The 22,621-nt window shown below is 36.3% G+C and overlaps 1 protein-coding gene across 1 annotated transcript in view; it reads left to right on the top strand.

The window, feature by feature from the left end:
* Positions 1–22,621, top strand: part of LOC124775011 (ATP-dependent 6-phosphofructokinase-like) — a 433,031-nt gene that overhangs the window by 75,945 nt on the left and 334,465 nt on the right. The window contains exon 4 of the mRNA XM_047249771.1: positions 20,808–21,018. Coding sequence (XP_047105727.1) covers positions 20,808–21,018 — 211 coding nt within the window. The remainder of the gene's footprint in view (positions 1–20,807; positions 21,019–22,621) is intronic.

A 22,621-nucleotide genomic window follows, 5' to 3' on the forward strand; every position in this document is an offset into this window, starting at 1 on the left:
AAAAAATTACCAAAGAGAAATGAAGATTTTTTATGGATTATTCCAAGGAAGTCCAACCGCCACCTAACATAGATTTCAGAGCTGGAACAAACAATTAAATGTTCTCCATTGCCCCATAAAACTGTGCTCCACCCCTCCTGCGGCAAAAAGTCAATGAGCTTGGTATACTATTAAAAAGTAACAAAAGAATGATGTTATGTATAAACTGACATTGGTTAAAGGAAGGAGATGTAAAACTGTATGTACCATCATGTTTCAAATTAGCTACATACTACTGCAAACCCAGTGAATCTTATGGGGGCTCATCCATGTATGTTAGCAATGATCTAAACTTAAGGTTTTCTGTTCTTGAAGCTATTGACGTATGTATTAAAGGTGTTTTTGAAGCAGCTGCTTTGATTAGTATACAGCTCATAACTGTATCTTTATATCACACTCCTGAAAGTAATGTAGAACAGTTTATAGAATGTTTAGAAAAACTTGCAATCATTATACTAAAGTATACTAAATACAAAATATTAATTTTTGGGGATCTAAACATAGACATTAGGAAAATGACAGACAGAAATGTAAATTTAGTAAATATATTAAGATCCTATAATCTCTTTTGTGCTAATGAAAATCCTACAAGGCATTTCTCCTGTCTTGACAATCTAATAACAAATGTATACAAATGTGATTTTGAGCTAGGCTTATTTAATGTCGATTACCTGTCGACCATAGAGGTATATGGGTGAAACTAATTACTGAAAAACCAAAAGAAGACCAATAACAAACTCAGTGCGTGAGACTATTTACATATAGAAATATTGGCAAGTATAGAGAAGAACTTAAGTCTGTAGATTGGAATACTGTTTTACGTTCTTCCAGAAATGTTGATGAAGCCTTCAGCACATTCCTCAAAATCATTTCTGAAATCTTCCATACATGCTGTCCACTGGTTAAAAAACAAAAAAACAAAAACAAAAAAGGGCAGGAAACCTAGCCACTCAATTTTACAGAAGTCGTTTTCACCTCAGTTACAAAAACTGAGACTGTTGGTAATTACTTGTCATGATAAGGTCAAAAAGGGAGCAGTAGATAAAGAAACTTAACAAAAAACATGAAAAGAAAATACAGATCTGAAATTTAAATAACCAAGTGTAAGGCAAATGATGATTTCATTAAAAAATCACACAGTAAATGTAAGGCTGCATGGAAAGTAATAAAGGTAGAGCTAGGTGTGGATATGAACTATAAAGACAACTGAAATGCTGCTAACATCACTGCTGATGATTTCAATCACCTTTTTGTCAATTCTGCCAAACTTCGCCTCTCAACTCAGGGCAACCAGAATTCCAATTCTAAACATACACCTATTTCTCAGCCCACATCTGGCAGATATTTTCAACAAAATAGTGTCAGCTTGTAAATGGAGATAAGTACAAGTAATTGATATAATTAAGGCAACCTCTAAATTAGGATACTCCAGGTCTGAAGATGTATATGGTTTGTCAAGTTTTGTAATTTTAAAAAATTGTAGATCTCATATCATATCCTCTTTGCATATTGATAAACTGGATGCTCTCTAGCGGACACTTTCCAGAATGTCTCAAAAAGACAGTTGTCATACCATTTTACAAAAAGGGTGACAAGTCCTGTATCAATAATTATAGACCAATTTCACTTGCGCCTATTCTCTCAAAAATAATAGAATATTGCATACTGCAGCAAATAGGCATACACCTATCAGACAATAATGTATTAAATGATTCTTAGTGTGGATTTAGGTCAAACTTACCAACAGTCAAAGCAGTTGAAAACCTTATCTCTTTTGTACTAAGGTCATTCGAGTCAGAATTATATCCTGAAGCCATTTTAATTGATTTGAGTAAGGCTTTTGACTCAGTTAACCACAAATTATTATTAGGTAAACTGTGTTGCTATGGAATCAAACACTTGGAACTCTTACCAATTGAATCATACCTCAGCAGTAGAAAACAAATTGTAAAGCATAATGGCCAAAAATCACAGATTTTAAGTATAAAACAAGGTGTTCCTCAGGGCTCAGTGCTTGGCCCTTTACTATTTATATTATTTGTGAATGACTTTCCGAGTAACCTACCCTGTAAATCTAGCCTCTATGCTGATGACATGACATCAGCTAATTCGGGAATGAATATAAACAAGTTGAAGGAGGAAAGTGAAGAATGTCTGAAAATATCTAATATCTGGTTTAAAGCTAATGAGTTAAGCATGAACCATGAAAAGACTGTCAAGATAATCTTCAGTCTATCAAACAGTAACATTGAGTTATCATCTGTTAAACTACTAGGAATACACATTGACTCGAAATTAACAGGGGGCACACATACAGATTATGTATGTTGAAAGTTATCACAAGTTATCTACCTACTAGCCAAACTACACACATGTGTTACACAAGATTTATTACTTCATTCATACTATACTTTCTTTCACTGCCGTCTAAAATATGGCATTCTTTTATGTGGTAACTCCCCAGCCGCTAAAAAAAATTTCACTTTGCAGATAAAAGCAATTAGACATGGAATCACTGACAACAAGACCTCATGTAGACCTTATTTTAAAGTCTTAAAAATTCTCACAGCCCTATCTCTTTACATATGTTGTTGCCTATTAAACATAAAAGAAATCTTAAACCAGTACACTGTAAGGAAATCTGTTCATCAACACAGTACTCGACAAACAAATATGATTTATATACCTACAACCAGGCTTAAGAAAACCCAATCTAGCTATGAATAGATAGGCATAAAATTGTTCAACACTGTTCCCGTACAGGCTCAATTGGTTTCACTGGATGTTTTCAAAACTAAAACCAAAGTGTGGATGAAGGAAAATACCTTTTATAATATAGAATTTCAGAATAGTTGTAAAGATGAACTAATTTATTGATAAATTAAGGCTTACTGTCATGTATAGATAATGGGTGTAGAGGCAGACGTAAGCTAATAGGGTACAACACTGCTATATTTTTTACTATGTAATATTTTGTTACATGAAACGTAATGTACAGATAGCTGTAATTCTTCTGATGATATCAGTTGCATGTTAATGCTGATAAATTAAGGCTTACTGTTATGTATAGATATGGGTGTAGAGGGCGCTGTAAGCTAATAAGGTACAACACTACTATATTTTTACCTTGTAATATTTTGTTATGTAAAACATAATGTACAAACAGCTGTAATTCTTCTGACGACATTGATTGCATGTTAATGCTGAAAGATGGATAAAAATAAATAAATATTAACTTCAGTAACCATTGTCATTGTGATGACATTTATGATACACTAATCCCTGTATCCATACTGACCCCATTGATAAAGTTGTATGGGCTGTGTCTGGTATGATTGAGTTGAGGCCTTTTACCAGTATTGTTAATGCTGTTTATGTAAGTTAAGAACATTGACAGATTCCTTAGCAAACATTGTGGGAATCCACATGTTATGGTTCCACATTCTGCTTGATTACATTCCTGTGAAACAGTATGCCTTTGATGAATAGAGTATAGGGAAAACCCTGGATACACCCTCTATTTTATCCTTCTGTGTGGTCTGAAGTACAAACTTATTATTGACATTTGTGTTATTTATTTATGTATTTATTTCATGTGGCAAGATGAATTTGTATGGTACAAGAGCAGTATACAATAATAATAAAATAATAATAATAATAGTAATAACAGTAATACTTATACTAAAACTAAAACTAAACTAAACTGCGCCCGAACAGACCATGAAGGCCCAACGGTACCAACCAGCTGCTGTGTCATCATCAGCCCATAGGTGTCACTGGATGTGTATATGGAGGGGCATGTGGTCAGCACACTCCTCTCCTGGCTGAATGTCAGTTTATAAGACCAGAGCCACTACTTCTCAATCAATTAGCTCCCCAGTTTGCCTCACAAAAGTTGAGTGCACACAGCTAATTATTATTATTATTATTATACGTGTTGTATTGCAATCTTATTCTTTACCAATGATAATTCATTAATTCTGTCTTTCAAGCACCTGTTATAAATTAATAATGATAACATGTTTGGCAACAAGTATGTGGTGTTAAAGACATATCAGTCTTTCCAACATCAGCAATTTACTTATTTCTTTTTACATTCCTGTAAAATATGAGTTGTCAAGTTGAGTGTAGGAAGAATCACTGTGGAAGAAATGTTGACTGTCAAAGGAAAAAGCAAAATAATAGGGTAATATTAGCAGATAAGATAGAAAGAAGAAAACAGAAATGGAAAGGGATGAGAAAAGCAGAGAGAGGAAAGCTTCATTGAAGGTTAAGAGGTAAAACTTTAACCTATTCTTGAATGTTGAGTGGTTTTGGATATGTCATACATTACAGGCCAGTTTGTACCATAACAATATGACTGAAATGGAGAAGGAGATAATAAACTATGGAAGTAACAGTAGTGATGATAATTTCATATGTAATTACAGTTTTAAATTATATCGAAAGTTTTTATCTGAGATTCATCATCTGCATCATCTGAACATAAATTTTTAAATTTGAATATAAAAAAAACTTAATGATTTGTTTACTCATAAAACACTAATGTATGTGATTTCAGAGAAATATGTGTGTATCCTTTGATATGGTTGTCTCAGTGTATTGGGAACTCTTTAAGTATTTGTATGTACTTCAATTGTTTGCCTGTATCACCAAGTACAAAGCCAGCTGCGGTGGCTGAGCGGTTCTAGGAGCTTCAGTCTGGAACCGCGCGACTGCTACGGTCGCAGATTCGAATCCTGCCTCAGGCATGGATGTGTGTGATGTCCTTAGGTTAGTTAGGTTTAAGTAGTTATAAGTTCTAGGGGACTGATGACCTCAGATGTTAAGTCCCATAGTGCTCAGAGCCATTTGAGCCATTTTTGAACCAAGTACAAAATGTAATGAAAATAGGCCATTGATCAGTTCCATTATGAGATAGAGAAAGATTTGGTCTTGTACAAAGAAATGGGTAAGATGTGTTTGGTCTGGTTATTGCAGTTATGGAATGAACGTAGATATTGGTTATGTCAGAAGAGGTATTATGGACACCAGTCACATCCCATCTTACTGAGTAGGAGGACTGGTATGATCAAACAGTTGAACAGTGCACATCAGGAGTTTGTGCCATGTGAAACTACATCACAGTAGTAAAGATGAGGGATCACAGAAGTCTGGAATAATTTTTTTTTTATTTGAGATGGAAATATTTTTTTTAAATTTCTGGATTGTGTATAGACAGGAGAGATTTCTTGCAAATTGAAACTGTTTGTTCTTCCTACTTAAGATGATTATCCAAAATTATGCTGTGGTCTTTTATTGTTTTGCACACCATTAAGAAGTATTTGAGGGATTTTTTCATGATAATGTCAACCAATCAACTTGTTAGGGTTTCATTTAAGACCTAAGTTTAGTGCCCATCATGAGACTGGAGGATGAGGAACATTATTCATACCTGCAATGTTTGATGGACTGGCACCTATTTACAATTGGATATCATCATCATGTAAGTGGTAGTACAGTGAAGTACAGATGAAATGTCATTGATATACAATGAGAAAACATTGAGGACAGAAACCTGAGGAGCTTCAGAGAGAAATGTTTTTCTTGACCCACAGAAGACATGTTGACATACATTTTTAGCTAGATTTCAAACCATAATATTCAATTGTTTTAGAAACCTAGATGTTTCATTTTAATAAATAATTTTGTTGAAAACTAACCATACCGTGGGTTTTCTGAAATCAAGCAATTTTAAAATGTTGCCTCATGTCTGTCCTTGTTTGATGTTGTGAATTACTTTAATTAATGTGGTTGCTACACTATGGTGTTTTCTGAAACCTGACTAATGTTTGTCATAGGTTTTATAAGTTTTGAGGTAATCTTATCAGCTATTTATGAGTAATGTGCTCCAAGACTTTAGATAACTTTGGGTAAAATTCTGATCAGGCAATAGTCATCTGGGGATTTTGGGCTGTAATTCTAGGGTATCCATTGAATTAAGCTGTTCTTTCACTCAGTAGTATATGCACTGCTAAGGAGAGAGAGCTTAGAGTTGCCAGTGAGAAATGTAATAATAGTTTTACATATGTCCAACTGAAACAGCTGGTAGAGTTATGCATCAGTTATTATTAATATAATTGGCTAGATTTTAGAGAAGCTGAGTAGTCACAAACAAATAAGTACTAGTTATTTTTGGTGTATTTATTCCAAATGACATATTTAGGGCTCTGCCCACCATTAGATTTCCTGGTGTAAACAATACAAGAAGTAATTAGTTATACATTCTTTTTAAAACACCAAATGTTAACAAGAAAGCACAAGAATGGGAATGTTGGTCATGAGAAGGACTATGAAAAACTGCTACATCATTGTGCTTGTACTTGCTAGTTAAACCACGCGGTGTGAGAGGGCACCACTTTAGTGCATTTCAGCAGTACAAATGCAGATATGTTTAATAAAAATTAAAACGATAACCAATAACAACCAAACATACATCTTGTTCTCCTGCACATAAAACACACATCACAGTAGTACAACATACAAGAAAGTTCATTACAAAATTGTAGAAAAAAATATTTTCTCTTGAAAAGTCATGACTTGACAATTACAAAAGAACATGTTTAGATCTGCAATTACACATTTTGACTATTTGTCAAATACAAAATCATAAGACATTTGTCTCATCCAGTGGTTTATTATTCCACCTATCCACATGCCAAAATGTTTGCTGCTCATTAAAACAGTAAAATATAACAACAAAAATACATGTAGTGTGCCTGCATGTAAGCACAATAAAAGAAGCATCATTGCAGTACATGGGCATGATATTGTACCTTTCAACATACTAAAATATTTATTTATCTTAAAGTGATAATGTATCAAAAGTACAGAAAAATCTGTCTTGAATCACTGATCAGAGTAGTACATAGGGAAAGGACTGCATTTCAACATTTAAAATTTCCTTTTTTTGTATTAAAAAGATAACACATCATAATTACAAAAGGCCTTGTTTTAATTAGCCAGTGCACTTCCTGACTAAATGTGAAATGTGGAAACCAAAGACACATTCCTCCTGAACCAATCATCAGCCTAACTAATGTGTTATTAAATAGCCGCTGTAGGGCACAAAAAAAAAGTAGTGAAGGGAAAGGTGGTTGTCTACATGCCCAACATCAGAAAAGTTTTTATGAGCCTGTCACAACAAATCATCAGAAAGACTAAAAAACTATTTCATACCACTACTGATTTGCTCATTGATTAGCAATTGTGCAGCCACTTGACTGAATGCATTTCCTCCAAGATGTCCAAATTGTTTCCCTTCCTCTCTGTTTGCAGAATTGTCATGCTCCTTCCTAATTCTGCCAGCATATATCCTACGTAAAAACATTTGCATGATCTGCATTTTATTTCAAATACTCCCATCTTACAAAACTTCTTTTGCATGGGTTCCAGACTGTGCCTCAATAGGTTCCACAAATTGTTAACCATTTGGGATCCTACTGGAACATTAAATTAAATCAGTAGTGGTAGGAAATGTTTTTTAGTGTTTTTGATGATTTGTTGTGAGAGGCACATAAAAACTTTTTTGAAGGGCATGTAGACAACCATCTTTTCCTTCACTACTTTTTTTGTGTCCTACAGTGGCTAGTGAATACCATATTAGTTAGGCTTATGATTGGAGGAATGTGTCTTTGGTTTCCACATTTCACATTTAGTCAGGAAGTGCACTGGCTAATTAAAACAAGGCCTTTTGTTATTATGATGTGTTATTTTTTTAATACAAAAAAAGGAAGTTTTAAATGTTGAAATGCAATTTCTTCCCTATGTGCTACTCTGATCAGTGATTCAAGACAGATTTTTCCGTACTTTTGATACATTATCATTTTAAGATAAATAAATATTTTGGTATGTTGAAAGGTACAATCTCATGCCCATGTACTGCAGTGGTTCTTCTTTTATTGTGCTTACATGCAGGCACATGACATATATTTTTGTTGTTATATTTTACTGTTTTAATGAGCAGTAAACATTTTGGTATATGGATAGGTGCAATAATAAACCATTGGATGAGACAAATGTCTTAAGATTTTATGTTTGACAAATAGTCAAGATGTGTAGTTGTAAATCTAAACATGTTCTTTTCTAATTGACAAGTCATGACTTTTAAAGACAAAATATTTTTCCTACAATTTTGTAATGGACTTTCTTGTATGTTGTACTACTGTGATGTGTGTTTTTATGTGCAGGAGCACAAGATGTATGTTTGGTTGTTATTGATTATTGTTTTAATTTTTATTAAACATATCTGCATTTGTACAGCTGAAATCACTAAGGTGGTGCCCTCTCGCACTGCATGGTTTAACCAGCAAGTATGAGCACAATGATGTAGCAGTTTGTCAATGTCCTTATCATGACCGAAATTCCCATTCTCCAAGTTTAAATTATATGTATGAATTTATGAGTAAGGAACAAGTTGTCAAAGTTATTTTTGCTATGAAATGGCATGTATTGGTTCTGACACTTACTTCAATTTTGGACTTTCTTGTTAACATTTGGTGTTTTAAAAAGAGTGTATAACTAATTACTTCTTGTATTGTTTATACCAGGAAATCTAATGGTGGGCAGAGCCTTAAACATGTCATTTGGAATAAATAAACCAAAAAACATCTAGTATCTGTTTGTTTGCAACTAGTCACCTCTTCTAAAATTGGCGAAGTTTTTAGTTGTCATATGCCCACTCTGTCATCAGCTACTACCTTATAAGAGATTCTAATCATTGTTTGTCATACTGTGTATGCAGAAACATGTTTGATACAAAACTTGTCTGTTGAGAAGATGCTATCTTGTGGCTGATAGTGTATTGCAGCTTTCTCAGCTGATGAGAAAAATTTTGTTTAATGTGTCTGCAGATGCTTGCAAAATAGTATAACATTTTTGCCTTTCCTTTGCCAAAACTGCACAGTTTTTTCCTTAGTACTGTAGACTCTGATGCACTGCACATAATGAACAGGTGTTTTTGATTTTGGTGTCGCTGAAAGGATGATAAAGCACTGAATTTGTACGGATTGTAGATTCCTCCAATGAAACATTTTTGATTTACAAACATTTATTTTGAGAAACAGGACTCTGCTTCTCTTACATCATTTGCATTCTGTCTTCATTTCTAGATCAGAGTGAACACACAGCCCCTCACCACTCTCACTACCCTTAGAAGCAGACAACCTGTAGAAAGAACAGAGTTGGAGAATATGTTCAGTCTGAGATATGTCTCTGGAAGAAGAATAATTTTGAAATATGACTTATGTAGTAGGATTTAAAACTCTGTAAGTGAGCTGTCAGTGACTGCTTGTTGGTGTTATAAGTAGGTTGCAGGTATGTTTCATTGTGAACGCCAGAAAGCTAACCTATGCTGCATCTGTCTCAAAGACCAGTATTCATTGAGGTAGACATTCTGCAGGGCTGTCCAAAGTTATGGTCGTAATGGTCATATGCAGCTTCAGTAAATGACAGACTAGCTAATAGAACATCTCGAAAGAAGGGGCCTGTTTAATGACAAAGAGTATTTCTTAACATGATGGGATAATATTTGCCACACTAAGTGCATATATTTGTCTTAAGCTCCAATTAAGAAATGACATTGGGAGAGGTCTGAATGTGACTGATTATAGGATTCAGAAAGAAGTAATTTTGCGATTCTAGGATGCTGTGAGTAGTTGTAAACCAAATGAAAACATTTACTTTTGTTGAGCCATGAAACACAGTTAAAGAAATTGACAGTAATAGTGAGGAAGTGAAAAATGTGGTGTTTAGAAGGCAGATTGAGAGGATTGTTGTTAATAAACAGTATCAATACCAACTAGACTGACATATGAATATACATAAAAATTTAGAGAATAATCAAAAATACAAAGAAGTAAAATAGTTGAGGAAGTTTATATGATAACATAGAGTGAAAAAAAATGAAGGTGTTAGTCTTTGCGTATTGTGAGACTTCACGTAATGTCTTCGTTACAGACTTTTTTCCCCTTCTGCCATCTTCACTACAATCCTGCTGTGCTGAATTCACAGTTTTGTAGATCAAACTCTGAGATGATGACAGCCAACAATTTTAGTCTTTTGCATGTAGATCTTTCCTTGCAGTAATGCCAGTCTTGGCAAGTTTCCTCTTCTGGCTAAACATTTCTAATCTTTTGCAATATGACACAAATTTAACTATTATGGACCTGAGTTTTATAACACCTTGTTGCCTGCATTCTACATATAGCTTCTGTCAATATCAGGCATATTAACCCACTTGCCAAGTTTCTCACATGTGATAGTGATGAACAAATCATCAGTTTTCTACCGATCTTTTTTGGCCACCCCAAAAAAGGGCAAGCTTTTCCTTCTGAAGAATTCCTCTCATTCTTAATGTGACCATGGATCAATGAACTTTTTTTCATGGTCATGCAATTACTTACTCAGAGATTAGATTTTAGCTCGTTTACACTTGATGGTCTCCTGGATTTTGTCGATGACTGCTGCCCTCACAGAGTTGATGACTGATTCTACATCTATCATGTCATTGCTGTGCAGTTCCACAGGGACAGGACCCATTCCCCAACTTTGGGAGGGGCCCCTCGTCTGTTACCAGCGACTGGATGTCTGCACTGCCTGTGTCACTGCCCCTACTCTTACTTCTGCCACCTCTTGGTTTTCCCATTATGATTCAGTGGGCATTTGTGACACATAACTGTACACAACACAGCAAAACAAATAACACTTGTGTAGGATGTTACATACGTAGTGAACTATCATACTGCTCTAGAAGATTTTCAGTATTACTAAAAACTCTTGGGTCGAAAAAGTGTAAGTCACCCAGTAACAGTTACTGGAACTATGTATAAGAATTTGCCTTCTATATCCAATGTGGCTGATGCCTTGTCAAGATTACCCTTGGCTGGGGAAGAAAATGAAGAGAATGGAGAAGAGGAAGAACTACCGATGAACATACATCTATACATGAAAGGAATGGATGGAGAAAAAGAGATGAAATCCATCTGTAAGGACATGAGGAGACTTCAGAATGGAGCCAAACGCTTAAGTTCATCGTAGTAATCTTTGGAAGTAAAGGATATGAGAAAATTGCTCAATATTATAAAATTTATAAGGGGTTTTATTTAGACACAGAAGTTTGGAAAAGATTGGGGAGTATGTTTTCCAGATGAGTATGTAGCAACATTAATAAATTACATCCACCCATAGCTGTAGGCATTATGGGGCTCAGAAGTGTCTGGAAATACGATAGGACTATATTTATTTTAACAACGTGGCAATGAGGGTAAGAAGCCAATTGGATTCTTGTGAAAACTGTCAAAAGGTAAGTGTAGTACTATTACAGTACAAGGAGAGACACAGAATATTATTCCCGAAAAGAATGGTGAACTACTGTCTACTGATCTGTTTGGGAACTAAGAGCAGATTGAAATGGTGTGAAATATGTTCTTTTAGCTATTTATGTGTTCTCCAAATTTGTAAAGCTGCATCCCCTACAAAGGGCTACCAGCCAGTGTAAGAAGCTAGAGAGTGATTATTTTGTCAATGTTGCAAAATGAGAGGACATTCTGTCTGACAATGGAGTACAATTTGTGTCTGGCATGTGGGACAAATTTACAAAAAGATCTCAGATAAAGTATATAAGAATATCCATATATCATCCTGTGAGCAATCCTACTTAGAGGTATGTGAGGAAGCTGGGTAGGCTATGTAGGTCATATTGCGGTAGGAAGCTTAGCAGATGGGCAGAGCATATAGTTGCATTTGAGGATTTGATGACTACAATGAAGAGTTGTGCAACAGGAATCTCACCGTATGAGCTCATGAAAGATGTCAGGCCAGACAATTTGATAGCTCAACATACAGATTTCCCATCTCAAAGTTTGACGAGCCAAGCAAGGGAACAGCTGGCCAGACAGTAGATGTTAGAGAACAAAAATGATCATGTGGCATTGATGGCCAGGAGGCCACAACTGGGAACGTTTGGCCACCAAGTTGCAAGTCTTATTTTAGGTGATGCCACATTGAGCGATTTGCGTGTCGGTGATGATATGATGATGACAACATAACATCCAGTCCACGAGCAGAGAAAATCTCCAATCCAGTTGGGAATCAAACCTGGACCTGCTGCATGGTAGGCAAACATGTTACTGCTCAGCTAAGCAGGCAGACTAGATGTTAAAGAGACGACATGAGAGACAGAGGAGACATGGAGGAAGATATAAACCTACTAAGTTCAAGCAGGGTAATAATGTGTTGGTGAGGACCAAGAAAAGGATCCAGTGACATTGATGGATAAATCAAAAAACTATTTGAACTGTACGATGGACTTTTTGAGATTATTGGTTGGCCACACCGTAATGTTTATAGGTTCGGGTATCCAGTGTCCAAAAGACATTTGGACTGAGTAACGGAAATGAAAAAATATGTTGAGAAAGAATAAATGAATGGGAGGTATGACATTGCCAAGTGCAGTAGATGTACAGTATTATGTTTTAGTATGGGTATATTAGAAGCCTCGATGGTACAATGTGATCAGTTAAAAGTGGGCAAATTATCCACAGAAATGGTAGAAAAGAGTGTTCTAAGATATTGTGAAGTATTATGTAAGGAACTGTATGTGAATGTATAGACATATTTGGGGTATACTTACATACTTGAATAGATATAGTTGTAGAGATACTGTGAAAGAGTTACTGACTTGGAAACATTTTATGATTAGATAGGGTGACATTGGGTATATTTGATTATTCCATGTTTGTATTTGATAAATGTGTATTTGTTATGCTTGTATAAGCCATATTTGAGAGTTGCTCACAATGGATATGGGATCCTCCACAGAGGGTTTGGATAGCCTAACTACTGTGAATCATGGGTCTGCATTTCTAGGCAATATTTTATATGGATTTGTTTGTATTTGATAGATGGTTTGGCTGGCGATGAGGGCATGTGATTGCAGATGTGCTGATTGAATTTGGTGAATCTTGTGCCTGATGCAGACTAAAAACAACAAAGACTGCAATTGACAGGTACCTTCAAGCAGTGAAGTGTCAACCAAAGTCAGTTTGAGTACACACAACTGTGGACCAATAAATAAGTAATAAACTGTAATTATACTGAAGAGTCTTGGTGCTGCTTTGTGTCAAATGTGTTCAAAATTGACACAAAGTGGGGGTATGTCACAAAACTAGCAGTATGGCTGATCTTTTGGGTGCTATAAGGAGATGAAAGCCAGTGTGGCCTGGCAACTGAGTGTGGGGGATTAGCAGTATCATAAATGTACTAAAATGGCCAGGACTGCCTATTGTTGTGGTACAGCAAATATAGGACATTCCTGGACTTAGCAGAATCACTAAACAGTATTTATCAATATATTTATGCAATGTAATATTAGTGATCACTACTGTTTAAATATTTGTGTATTTATGAAGCATAATAACCATTAGCAGACATCTTAACACATTCAGTACACCAGGAAATGGTTCATGACCTGAATTACATGATGGGCTAGCCTGTTGTGCGATATGCATGAAAACAAACTGTTAAATTATTTATATTTTTGATTAAACTGTGGTAAGACAATTCAGCACACACATTTCCTTAGTGTCAGCATGTTGATATTGTAATAGAGATTAAAATGTAATAATTTATGTAAATACGATTTTTTATGTTTCTAAAAATATTAAGCAATGCTCTTTGAATCTAGTTGTGCCACAGCAACAAGTGGAATATGGACATGTATTTGACTAGCTTGAGAGATTTCCTTTTAAAACAGGAATAGAAAAAAATAATAAATTAAAAGGACAAAGTGTTGACATTAGTTATGGAATAAGATGTACAAATAAGTAGATCTAAGAATATATATACTAAAATTTATAATGTATAAAGAACAGTGTATTCTGATAAGGTAGGCGAAGAAAAGTAATGAAATTGACTACAATAGTTGGTCTTTTGTAGCTGTCATTTAAAAGTGAAGATGGGGTTCAGATCTTTGGTGTTGGAACAGCAGAGGTACTTTTAAATGAGTTTCAGTGGAATGTAGAAAACTGTGAAATGTTGAAAATTGTACATGTGCTACAAACTCTGACCAGTGTTAATGTTCAGATATTTTATTTGATTGCTTGCTTTGCTCTGCAATATACAGTGATTCATTTATGTGCTGCAGTTTTGCATAGAAATTTATGGCCACCTTATTGTACTTGTTTGCTTTAATTCATTACTTGCAAGTAAAGTTAAAAGTTAAACCAATGCACTGTTACATTATTATCCTTCATGATATTACCTCATCTATTTTGCAAAAATTTGATTTAATATATTTGAAAACATTTGCCTAATTTTGTAAAATTCTGCTGATTAATATGTTAAACCATCTCAATGCATAATTATTTGGGGCAAAAGGCAATAGCATATGATCAACCCTTATATGTAATCTAGTGAATCTAGGTTGTGTGCTTGCACAATCACATGTTGCTACTGATATGATCACAGTAAACATGCAGTTGGTCCACTTGTCAGGAAGCAGCCAGTAAGCTTACAGGCTACTTTTCAAAGCTCTTTTTGAAAGTTTTAAAATGTGTTTTGACATGATCTGATTATAGGGAGGCCTAGAGTGAGTCATAAAAGACATGATTTTATATTAACAATATAAGAAATAGGATAGATTGCTACTCACCCTAAAGATGACTCACTGAGCTGCAGACAGCCACAATGAAAAGACTGGTACACATGCAGCTATTGGCCAAAGCTTTCTCCAGCAAAGAAAACATACACACATATTCATGCAAGCAAGCACACCTAATGCACACTTGGCCCCCACCACCAGCAGTTCCAATTGGAATGCATTCCAGGTCGGAGCTGCCAGTGGCGGTGGTCAAGTGTGCATGAGGTGTGCTTGCTTTAGTGTATGTTGTCTTTGCTGAAGAAGGCTTTGGCTGATAGCTGCATGTGAATCAGTCTTTTTGTTGTGACTGTCTGCAACTCAGGGGGTCATCTTTATGCTGAGTAGCAGTTTATTCTATTCCTTATATTGTCGTTATTCCAAACTGGAATTTCCATTGTTTGATTTCATATTAAAACTCATGTCCACCAGTGGACATTATGCATTTTAAAAACTTGCTCCTCTTTTATTCAGCTACACCTATATCACATTATTAAATTCTCTTTCTCAGACTATTAATTTTTCACTACATTAGTGTGAAAAATAAGCTAACATATTTATACTAAGTAAAGATGACCTTTGCTAAGAAATTTGTACAGCCCCACCCATGAAACTTAGTAGACTGTAAATAGTATAAATCCTTTTGTATAAAAGTCATAGCAAACAGTGTTACTACCGTCCCGTAGAGAAATTTTCAAAACCTTTTCAAAACATGCTAAGGTATATGTGGTTAATATGCATACATCTTGAGTCATGGAATATACCCAATACCTCTTATAGTTGGCCAGATATCTCAATAGACCTTACATGCTTTTCTAGGTAAATTTTTTATAAGGTATATGTTGGTAATGCGTACATCTTGAGTCAGTGAATCAATGTAGTTGACGAGATACTCAATAGATCTTACATACTTCTCCAGGTAAATCTTTCTTATTCCTTGTTCATCACCAGCAAGCAGTAGGTGTTACATTTGTCGAGTAACTAAAGACCTTTTATTGCCTTACCTCACACTTTCCATTATTCATTATTACATATACACTGAAGAGTCATAGAAACTGGTACACCTGTCTAATATTGTGTAAGGCCCCCGTGAGCACGCAGAAGTGCCATAACTTGATGTGGAATGGACTTGACTAATGTCTGAAGTAGTGCTGGAGGGAATTGACACCATGACACCATGAATCCTGTAGGGCAGTTCATAAATCTGTAAGAGTATGAGGGGGTGGAGATCACTTCTGAAAAGCATGTTGCAATGCATCCTGGATATGCTCAATAATGTTCATGTCTGGGGAGTTTGGTGGCCAGCGGAAGTGTTTAAACTCCGAAGAGTTTTCTTGGAGCCACTCTGTAGCAATTCTGGACATGTGGTGTGTCACATTGTCCTGCTGGAATTGCCCTAGACCATCAGAATGCACAATGGATGCAGGTGATAAGACAGGATGCTTACGTACGTGCCACCTGTCAGTGTCATATCTAGGCGTATCAGGGGTCCCAGATCACTCCAACTCCACAGGCCCCCTACCATTACAGAGCCTGCAACAGCTTGAACAGTCCCCTGCTGACATGCAGGGTCCATGGATTCATGAGGTTGTCTCCATACCCGTACATGTCTGTCCACTCCATACAATTTGAAACAAGACTCGTCCAAGCAGGCAACATGTTTTCCAGTCATCAGCAGTCCAATGTCCATGTTGACGGGCCCAGGTGAGGTGTAAAGCTTTGTATCATGCAGTCATCAAGGGTAAACGAGTGGGCCTTCGGCTCTGAAGCCCATATCGATGATGTTTCATTGAATGGTTCACATGCGGACACTTCTTGATGGCCCCGCATTGAAATCTGCAGCAATTTGCAGAAGGGTTGCACTTCTGCCATGTTGAATGATTCTCTTCAGTCATTGTTGGTCCTGTTCTTGCAGGATCCTTTTTCAGCCACAATGATATCAGAGATTTATGTTTTACCAGATTCCTGATCGTCAAGGTACACTCTTGAAATGGTCATACGGAAAAATCCCCACTTCTGCACTACCTCAGGGATGCTGTGTCCCATTGCTCGTTTGTCAACTGTAACACCACGTTCAGACTCACTTAAATCTTGATAACCTGTCATTGTAGCAGCAGTAACCGATCTAACAACTGTGCCAGGCACTTGTTGTCTTATATAGGCATTCTGACTGCAGCACTGTATTCTGCCTGCTTACATATCTCTGTATCTGAATATGCATGCCTATACCAGTTCCTTTGGCACTTCAGCGTACAATGAACAGCATAAAAAGCTCAGACACTGTGTCATTATTATTCACTTATTCATCCACTACATCACTACAGTTTAAGTAGATTGCTGTATTTTGCAATTTGAAGTAAGCTTTGAAACAGACAGTATTCTACTTCTGTAGAAACTATCAACTCCATCACCTTCTTCAGAAGGCCACCTCCTAACAACCATCCAATTATCACAGTAATAGTGTCCCTATATATATTCAACTCCATTGTCCTCCCTTTAGGTGTAAGTCCTCCTCCTATTGGTACGCCATTCTATTCATTGAACCACATGTGTATAAGATCACTGCATCCTGTTTAATATTGTGTATAACTCACCTACTCCACTTGGAATGCGTACCTGATTACTGAGCCATCTTGTATGCTCTCTCTTAAATATACTGTTCCGTGTTCCATTCAAAATGATCAAAACTTAATTTGCTTATTGTAAATGTATCAGGCTGTTGCGGCTCTTTAATTTGGTGGGGCTCACCTGCATGGTAGCTCATCATTCAGCTACTATGCCAGTGTACCTTTTACCCTTCCTTTTCCCCCCTCTTCAACATCATGATGCTAATATCCAGCATTCATACAGTTAACTTCAAAAGAACATTCATATTTAGATGACACATCTTTGTTCAGGTGTTGTAGTAACAAGAAACATTGCATGTTTCGGTTATGATGTCTTAGAAGTGCTACAACACTCAGATAATGGTTATGTAGGTGTTGTCAGAAATTTTGCAGACAATTTCATCCTAAAATATTACACAATAAACTCATAGTATCTATAATAGTCAAACATGCATGAATTACTAATATTCCATACATTAGCAAGTGCCCTATTATGTGATCGTTGTAGATAGGATAGTGAAAGGAAATATAATTTAAAGAAGATAGAATAGTAGGAGAGGAAGAGACCATTAGATAAAAAATCTAAATAGGAAATAATATAATGGACAACTGAGGCCTTGAAGGTGTCACTCTGAATAGTTCACACAGATCAAGATCTCCCACAAGGTCATTGACACTTAACCATCATTTCTATGTGCCCTATGGTGTTGAAAAGAGCGCCAAAAACGTTATCCCAGATACATCAATTGACCCAAACACCTCAGCTTACTTTATATATGCGTGAGTCTATCTGCCTTTGATTTCAAACCTACCTTTTTATCTTCTTTTAATCCTTCATATATTTAAAGTTAGTATTTGGCATTCCATACAGTTTAAATGCCAGTGTGCAGTAAAACCTGACAGTGTCTTTTTCATCTTTCTTGTGGGTAATTAGTTTACTGAATGTTAATTCTAAATCATTTATACTTATTTCTATGTAGATATCAGTACATAATCTCATGCAAACACGAGACACTTCTGAGAAATAGATACTACAAGTCATAGGACAACTAAAATCTGAATTACCATTTTCAAATTGTAGGCAAAGCTCTGTCATGTATATGTTCCACCACTGAAGTTGAAACTGTGTGTCAAATTTCAATAATCTTGCCCATATAGGTTATTTAACTACATCCGACAAAGGAGGTGTGTCTATAGCTAAGTCAAAATCTGATTGCATCTTTATTTCACATAAATTCTTACTGCTCTCCTGCAAAGCTGTGAAATGTCTACCTTACTTTTATCTTACTTGGTTCTAAATTATAAAAACTGACATTGGTATCTCAAGTTTGTGTTATCTCCCTATTTAATTCCATAGCATGTGCATCAGCTGCACAATTCAGGGTGTAACTCCTTGGTTATATTTACAGTTGTTGATTCAAAGTCTGACAAATTGTTAGGCAGCTGAGGTACCAATGGCCCTTTACAGGAAACACTGGTCCAGAAGAAAAAAAAGGTTCTGTGCTAATCAGCTCATACATACATCTACAAATATCTATGTATCTTGCCCTGAAGGATTGGTAGCAGCAATAACTATATTTATTTTGTACTGTTTCTGTAGTTCATGAATCTGCCACTGCAGCAGCACATGGTATGTGACAGGTATGTCAGTTGAGGCAGAACTATGGTATTCCAGCTTCCTTCTATTCATCTGTTACAGAAATAATTATAAAACATTGAAAACAATATTTGACAAAAATAATTTAATTGGATAGATAAAAAGTGTACTCCCCAAGTGGTGGCAAAACACACACCCAAAATAAAGTTATAATTAGGCAAGCTTTCAGAGCCAGTGGCTCCTTGGTAAGGCAGAAAGACCTGGAAAAGGTGTTAAAAAATGTCAAATGGCACAAGATGTTTGAAATTTGAAGAAAAATAGAGGTAAGCTTTAGGGAAAGATAGGTAATATGTAATATGTACAATAACGAAGAGGGTACAATAAGAGTGTGAGACCAAGAACAAAGTGCTCAGATTGAGAAGAATGTAAGACAGAGATGTAGTCTTTCATCCCTGCTGTTCAATCTATACATCACAGAAGCAATGACGGAAATGAAAAAATATTCAAGTGTGGGGATTAAAATCAGAGTGAAAGGATATCAGTGATCAGATTCGTTGATTATGTTACTATCCTCAGTGAAAGTTAAGAAGAATTATGGGATCTGTTGAATCAAATGAGTAATGAGTTCAGAATATGGTTGGAGAGTAAATCAAAGAAAGGAGAAAGTAATGAGGAGTAGCAGAAATGAGGACAATGAGAAACTTAACATGAGATTTTGAGATCACGAAGTAGACAAAGTTAGGAATTCTGCTACATGGGCAGCAAAATAACTCAGACAGAGCAAAGAAGACATAGAAAGCAGACTGGCACTGGCAAAAAGGGCATTCCTGACCAACAGAAGTCTGTTAGTATCAAACATAGGCATTGATTTGTGGATGAAATTTTTGAGGATGTATGTTTGGAGTGGAACATGGACTGTGGGAAAACCAGAACAGAAGAAAAAAAGAAGCATTTGAGATGTGGTGCTACAGAAGAATGTTAAAAATAAGGTGGACAGTAAGGTAGGGAATGAAGAGGTTCTCCGCAGATTCAGTGAGCAAAGGAACATACGGAAAACAGTGACAAGAAGAAAAGGCAGAATGATAGGACACCTGTTAAGACATCAGGGAGTAACTTTCATAGTACTAGAGAGAACTTACAGGGTACAAACTCAAATAGTTCAAGTGGCTCTGAGCACTATGGGACTTAACATCTGAGGTCAGCAGTCCCCTAGAACGTAGAACTACTTAAACCTAACTAACCTGATGACATCACACACATCCATGCCCGAGGCAGGATTTGAACCTGCGACCGTAGTGGTCGTGCAGTTACAGACTGAAGCGCCTAGAACCGCTCGGCCACAGTGGCCGGTAGGGTAAAAACTGTAGGGAAAGACAGAAATTGGAATACATCCAGCAAATAACTGAGGACATAGTTTGCAGTTGCTATTCTGATATGAAGAGGTTGGCACAGGAGACGAATTTGTGGTGGGCCACATCAAACCAGTGAGAAGACTGACGACTTAAAAAAAAAGTGAGAAAACAAGTTTATAGATTTTTGAATAAAATTATGAAATTTGATGTGATAGAGTCATGCATATTTTTTGTACATCCAAAAACTGGTCCAATAAAATGTAAATGGTCAAATTGAAAGTATACAACTCAAAAATCATGAAATGAACAGACTGATGCTGCGTTATTAAAGTGAGGGGACAGACTTATCTCTCACAGTGAATACCTAAACTGAACCTTAGCATGTGGGTCTTACTTAATCATAACATCATACAGCTCAGAGAGATGATGAAATATTACATAAAGACTGACACTTAACTGTAATATTATGTCATTTTAAAAATATTTGTTTTACACGTCAGATACATTAACAGAAGCCTTATTGAAATACTTTGTTCCAGGGCGTATTACAAAAAATGCACAGCAGGCATATGCTACTCTTAGAATTGTTGGATTGGTTGGATCCATTGATAATGATTTTTGTGGAACTGACATGACAATTGGAACAGATTCAGCTCTACATCGGATCATTGAAGCTATTGATGCCATTATGTCAACAGCCTACTCGCATCAGCGGACGTTTATTATGGAAGTCATGGGAAGACATTGTGGGTTGGTATTTCTTTAGTAACCATAGCTCATAAGATGCACCTAATGTAAATAATATTAGCAACATCACATTTTTTGTTAGTTTCGTAATAACATTAAAATAATATGTACTGTTTTTGAACATCATGAGCTATGTTTCTAAATTTCATTCCAACTGCAGAGCTGTCACAATGTCCCTGTGTGTGTGTGTGTGTGTGTGTGTGTGTGTGTGTGTGTGTGTGCATGTTTATGTATTCCGACTACTCTGAAGAAGATTTCACCAGAAGGCTTAGCAACATTCTGTCTTGTTTATGTACCTTTTGACAGCTCAATACCTCAACTATACTGTGTGATGTTATCTATATTCCTTTCATTATTAATGTTTGTGTTTATTATTTTGTTGTGTGCAAATTTATATTGTGTTAGGCTTAACCAATGGAACAGGAATGATCAATAGCTTTTGAAATGAAATGTTGAGAAGATCAAGGTGGTGTTGACTGCTATATAATGATCATGAGATGGAAATGACATAATGGTGCACAAATCTTTGGGTGATAATTATAAGGTAATTTGTATTTTGAAGCAAATTGTAGAGCTTGTCAATGTCCCCCATGAGATGGCCCTTTGGCATAAAAGATCATGTAATGGTTGTAGGGAATCCAGATACATTGTTGTAAACAGATCTCACAACAATATGAGGATCATGTTATTATATGTATTAGTATTAGTATGATGCCAATGGCTTTGCTGCAGTGGTAACACCAGTTCCTGTCAGATCACCAAATTTAAGCGCTGTCAGGCTGGACTAGCACGTGGATGGGTGACCATCTGGTCTGCCGAGTGCTGTTGGCAAATGGGGTGCACTCAGCCCTTGTGAGGCAAACTGAGGAGTTACTTGATTGTGAAGTAGCGGCTCCGGTCTCGTGAACTGACATATGGCTGGGAGAGCAGTGTGCTGACCACCTGCCCCTCCATATCTGCATCCAGTGACGCCTGTAGGCTGAGGACGACATTGCGGCCGGTCAATACCATTGGGCCTTCTGTCCTGTTCGGACAGACTTTAGTTTAGTATTAGTATGATAAATTCCAGATGAAGCATTTTATTAAACATGTTAATACAGAGCTTGGAAAATCACGCAGAAGGAGACATTTGCACACAGATGTATAAGGGGCATTTAAATGAAACCCGGTCACTAATGTAATGATTTTACTAACTCAAAAATGTAGTTATACACAGTACACATACTCAAAAATAGTCATCAAAACTGTTGGCACATTTACCTCGTGACACTAGCTGGTTGATTCCATTCTTGAAGAAGCTAGTAGGCTGCTGTCAAATCCAGGCCTGGACCCAGTCACACATGTCATTGTCTGTTGTGAATCGATGTTTGCGAACAGCTTGTGTTAGAGGTCCAAACACATGAAAGTCACATCGTGAAAGGTCAGGACTGTACAGTGGATGTTCCAGCATTTTCCTCTGAAACTGCTGCAATGTCATCTTCACCAAATTGGCTCTGCGTGGGTGGCCATTATCATGCAGGAGGATAATGCCATTGGACAACATGCCTCAGAGTTTTGATTTGATGGCTCGTCTAAGGTTCTGTAAAGTGGCTTGATAATGCTGGGC

Source organism: Schistocerca piceifrons, chromosome 1 (genome assembly GCF_021461385.2).
Source record: "Schistocerca piceifrons isolate TAMUIC-IGC-003096 chromosome 1, iqSchPice1.1, whole genome shotgun sequence".
Lineage (NCBI taxonomy): Eukaryota > Metazoa > Arthropoda > Insecta > Orthoptera > Acrididae > Schistocerca > Schistocerca piceifrons.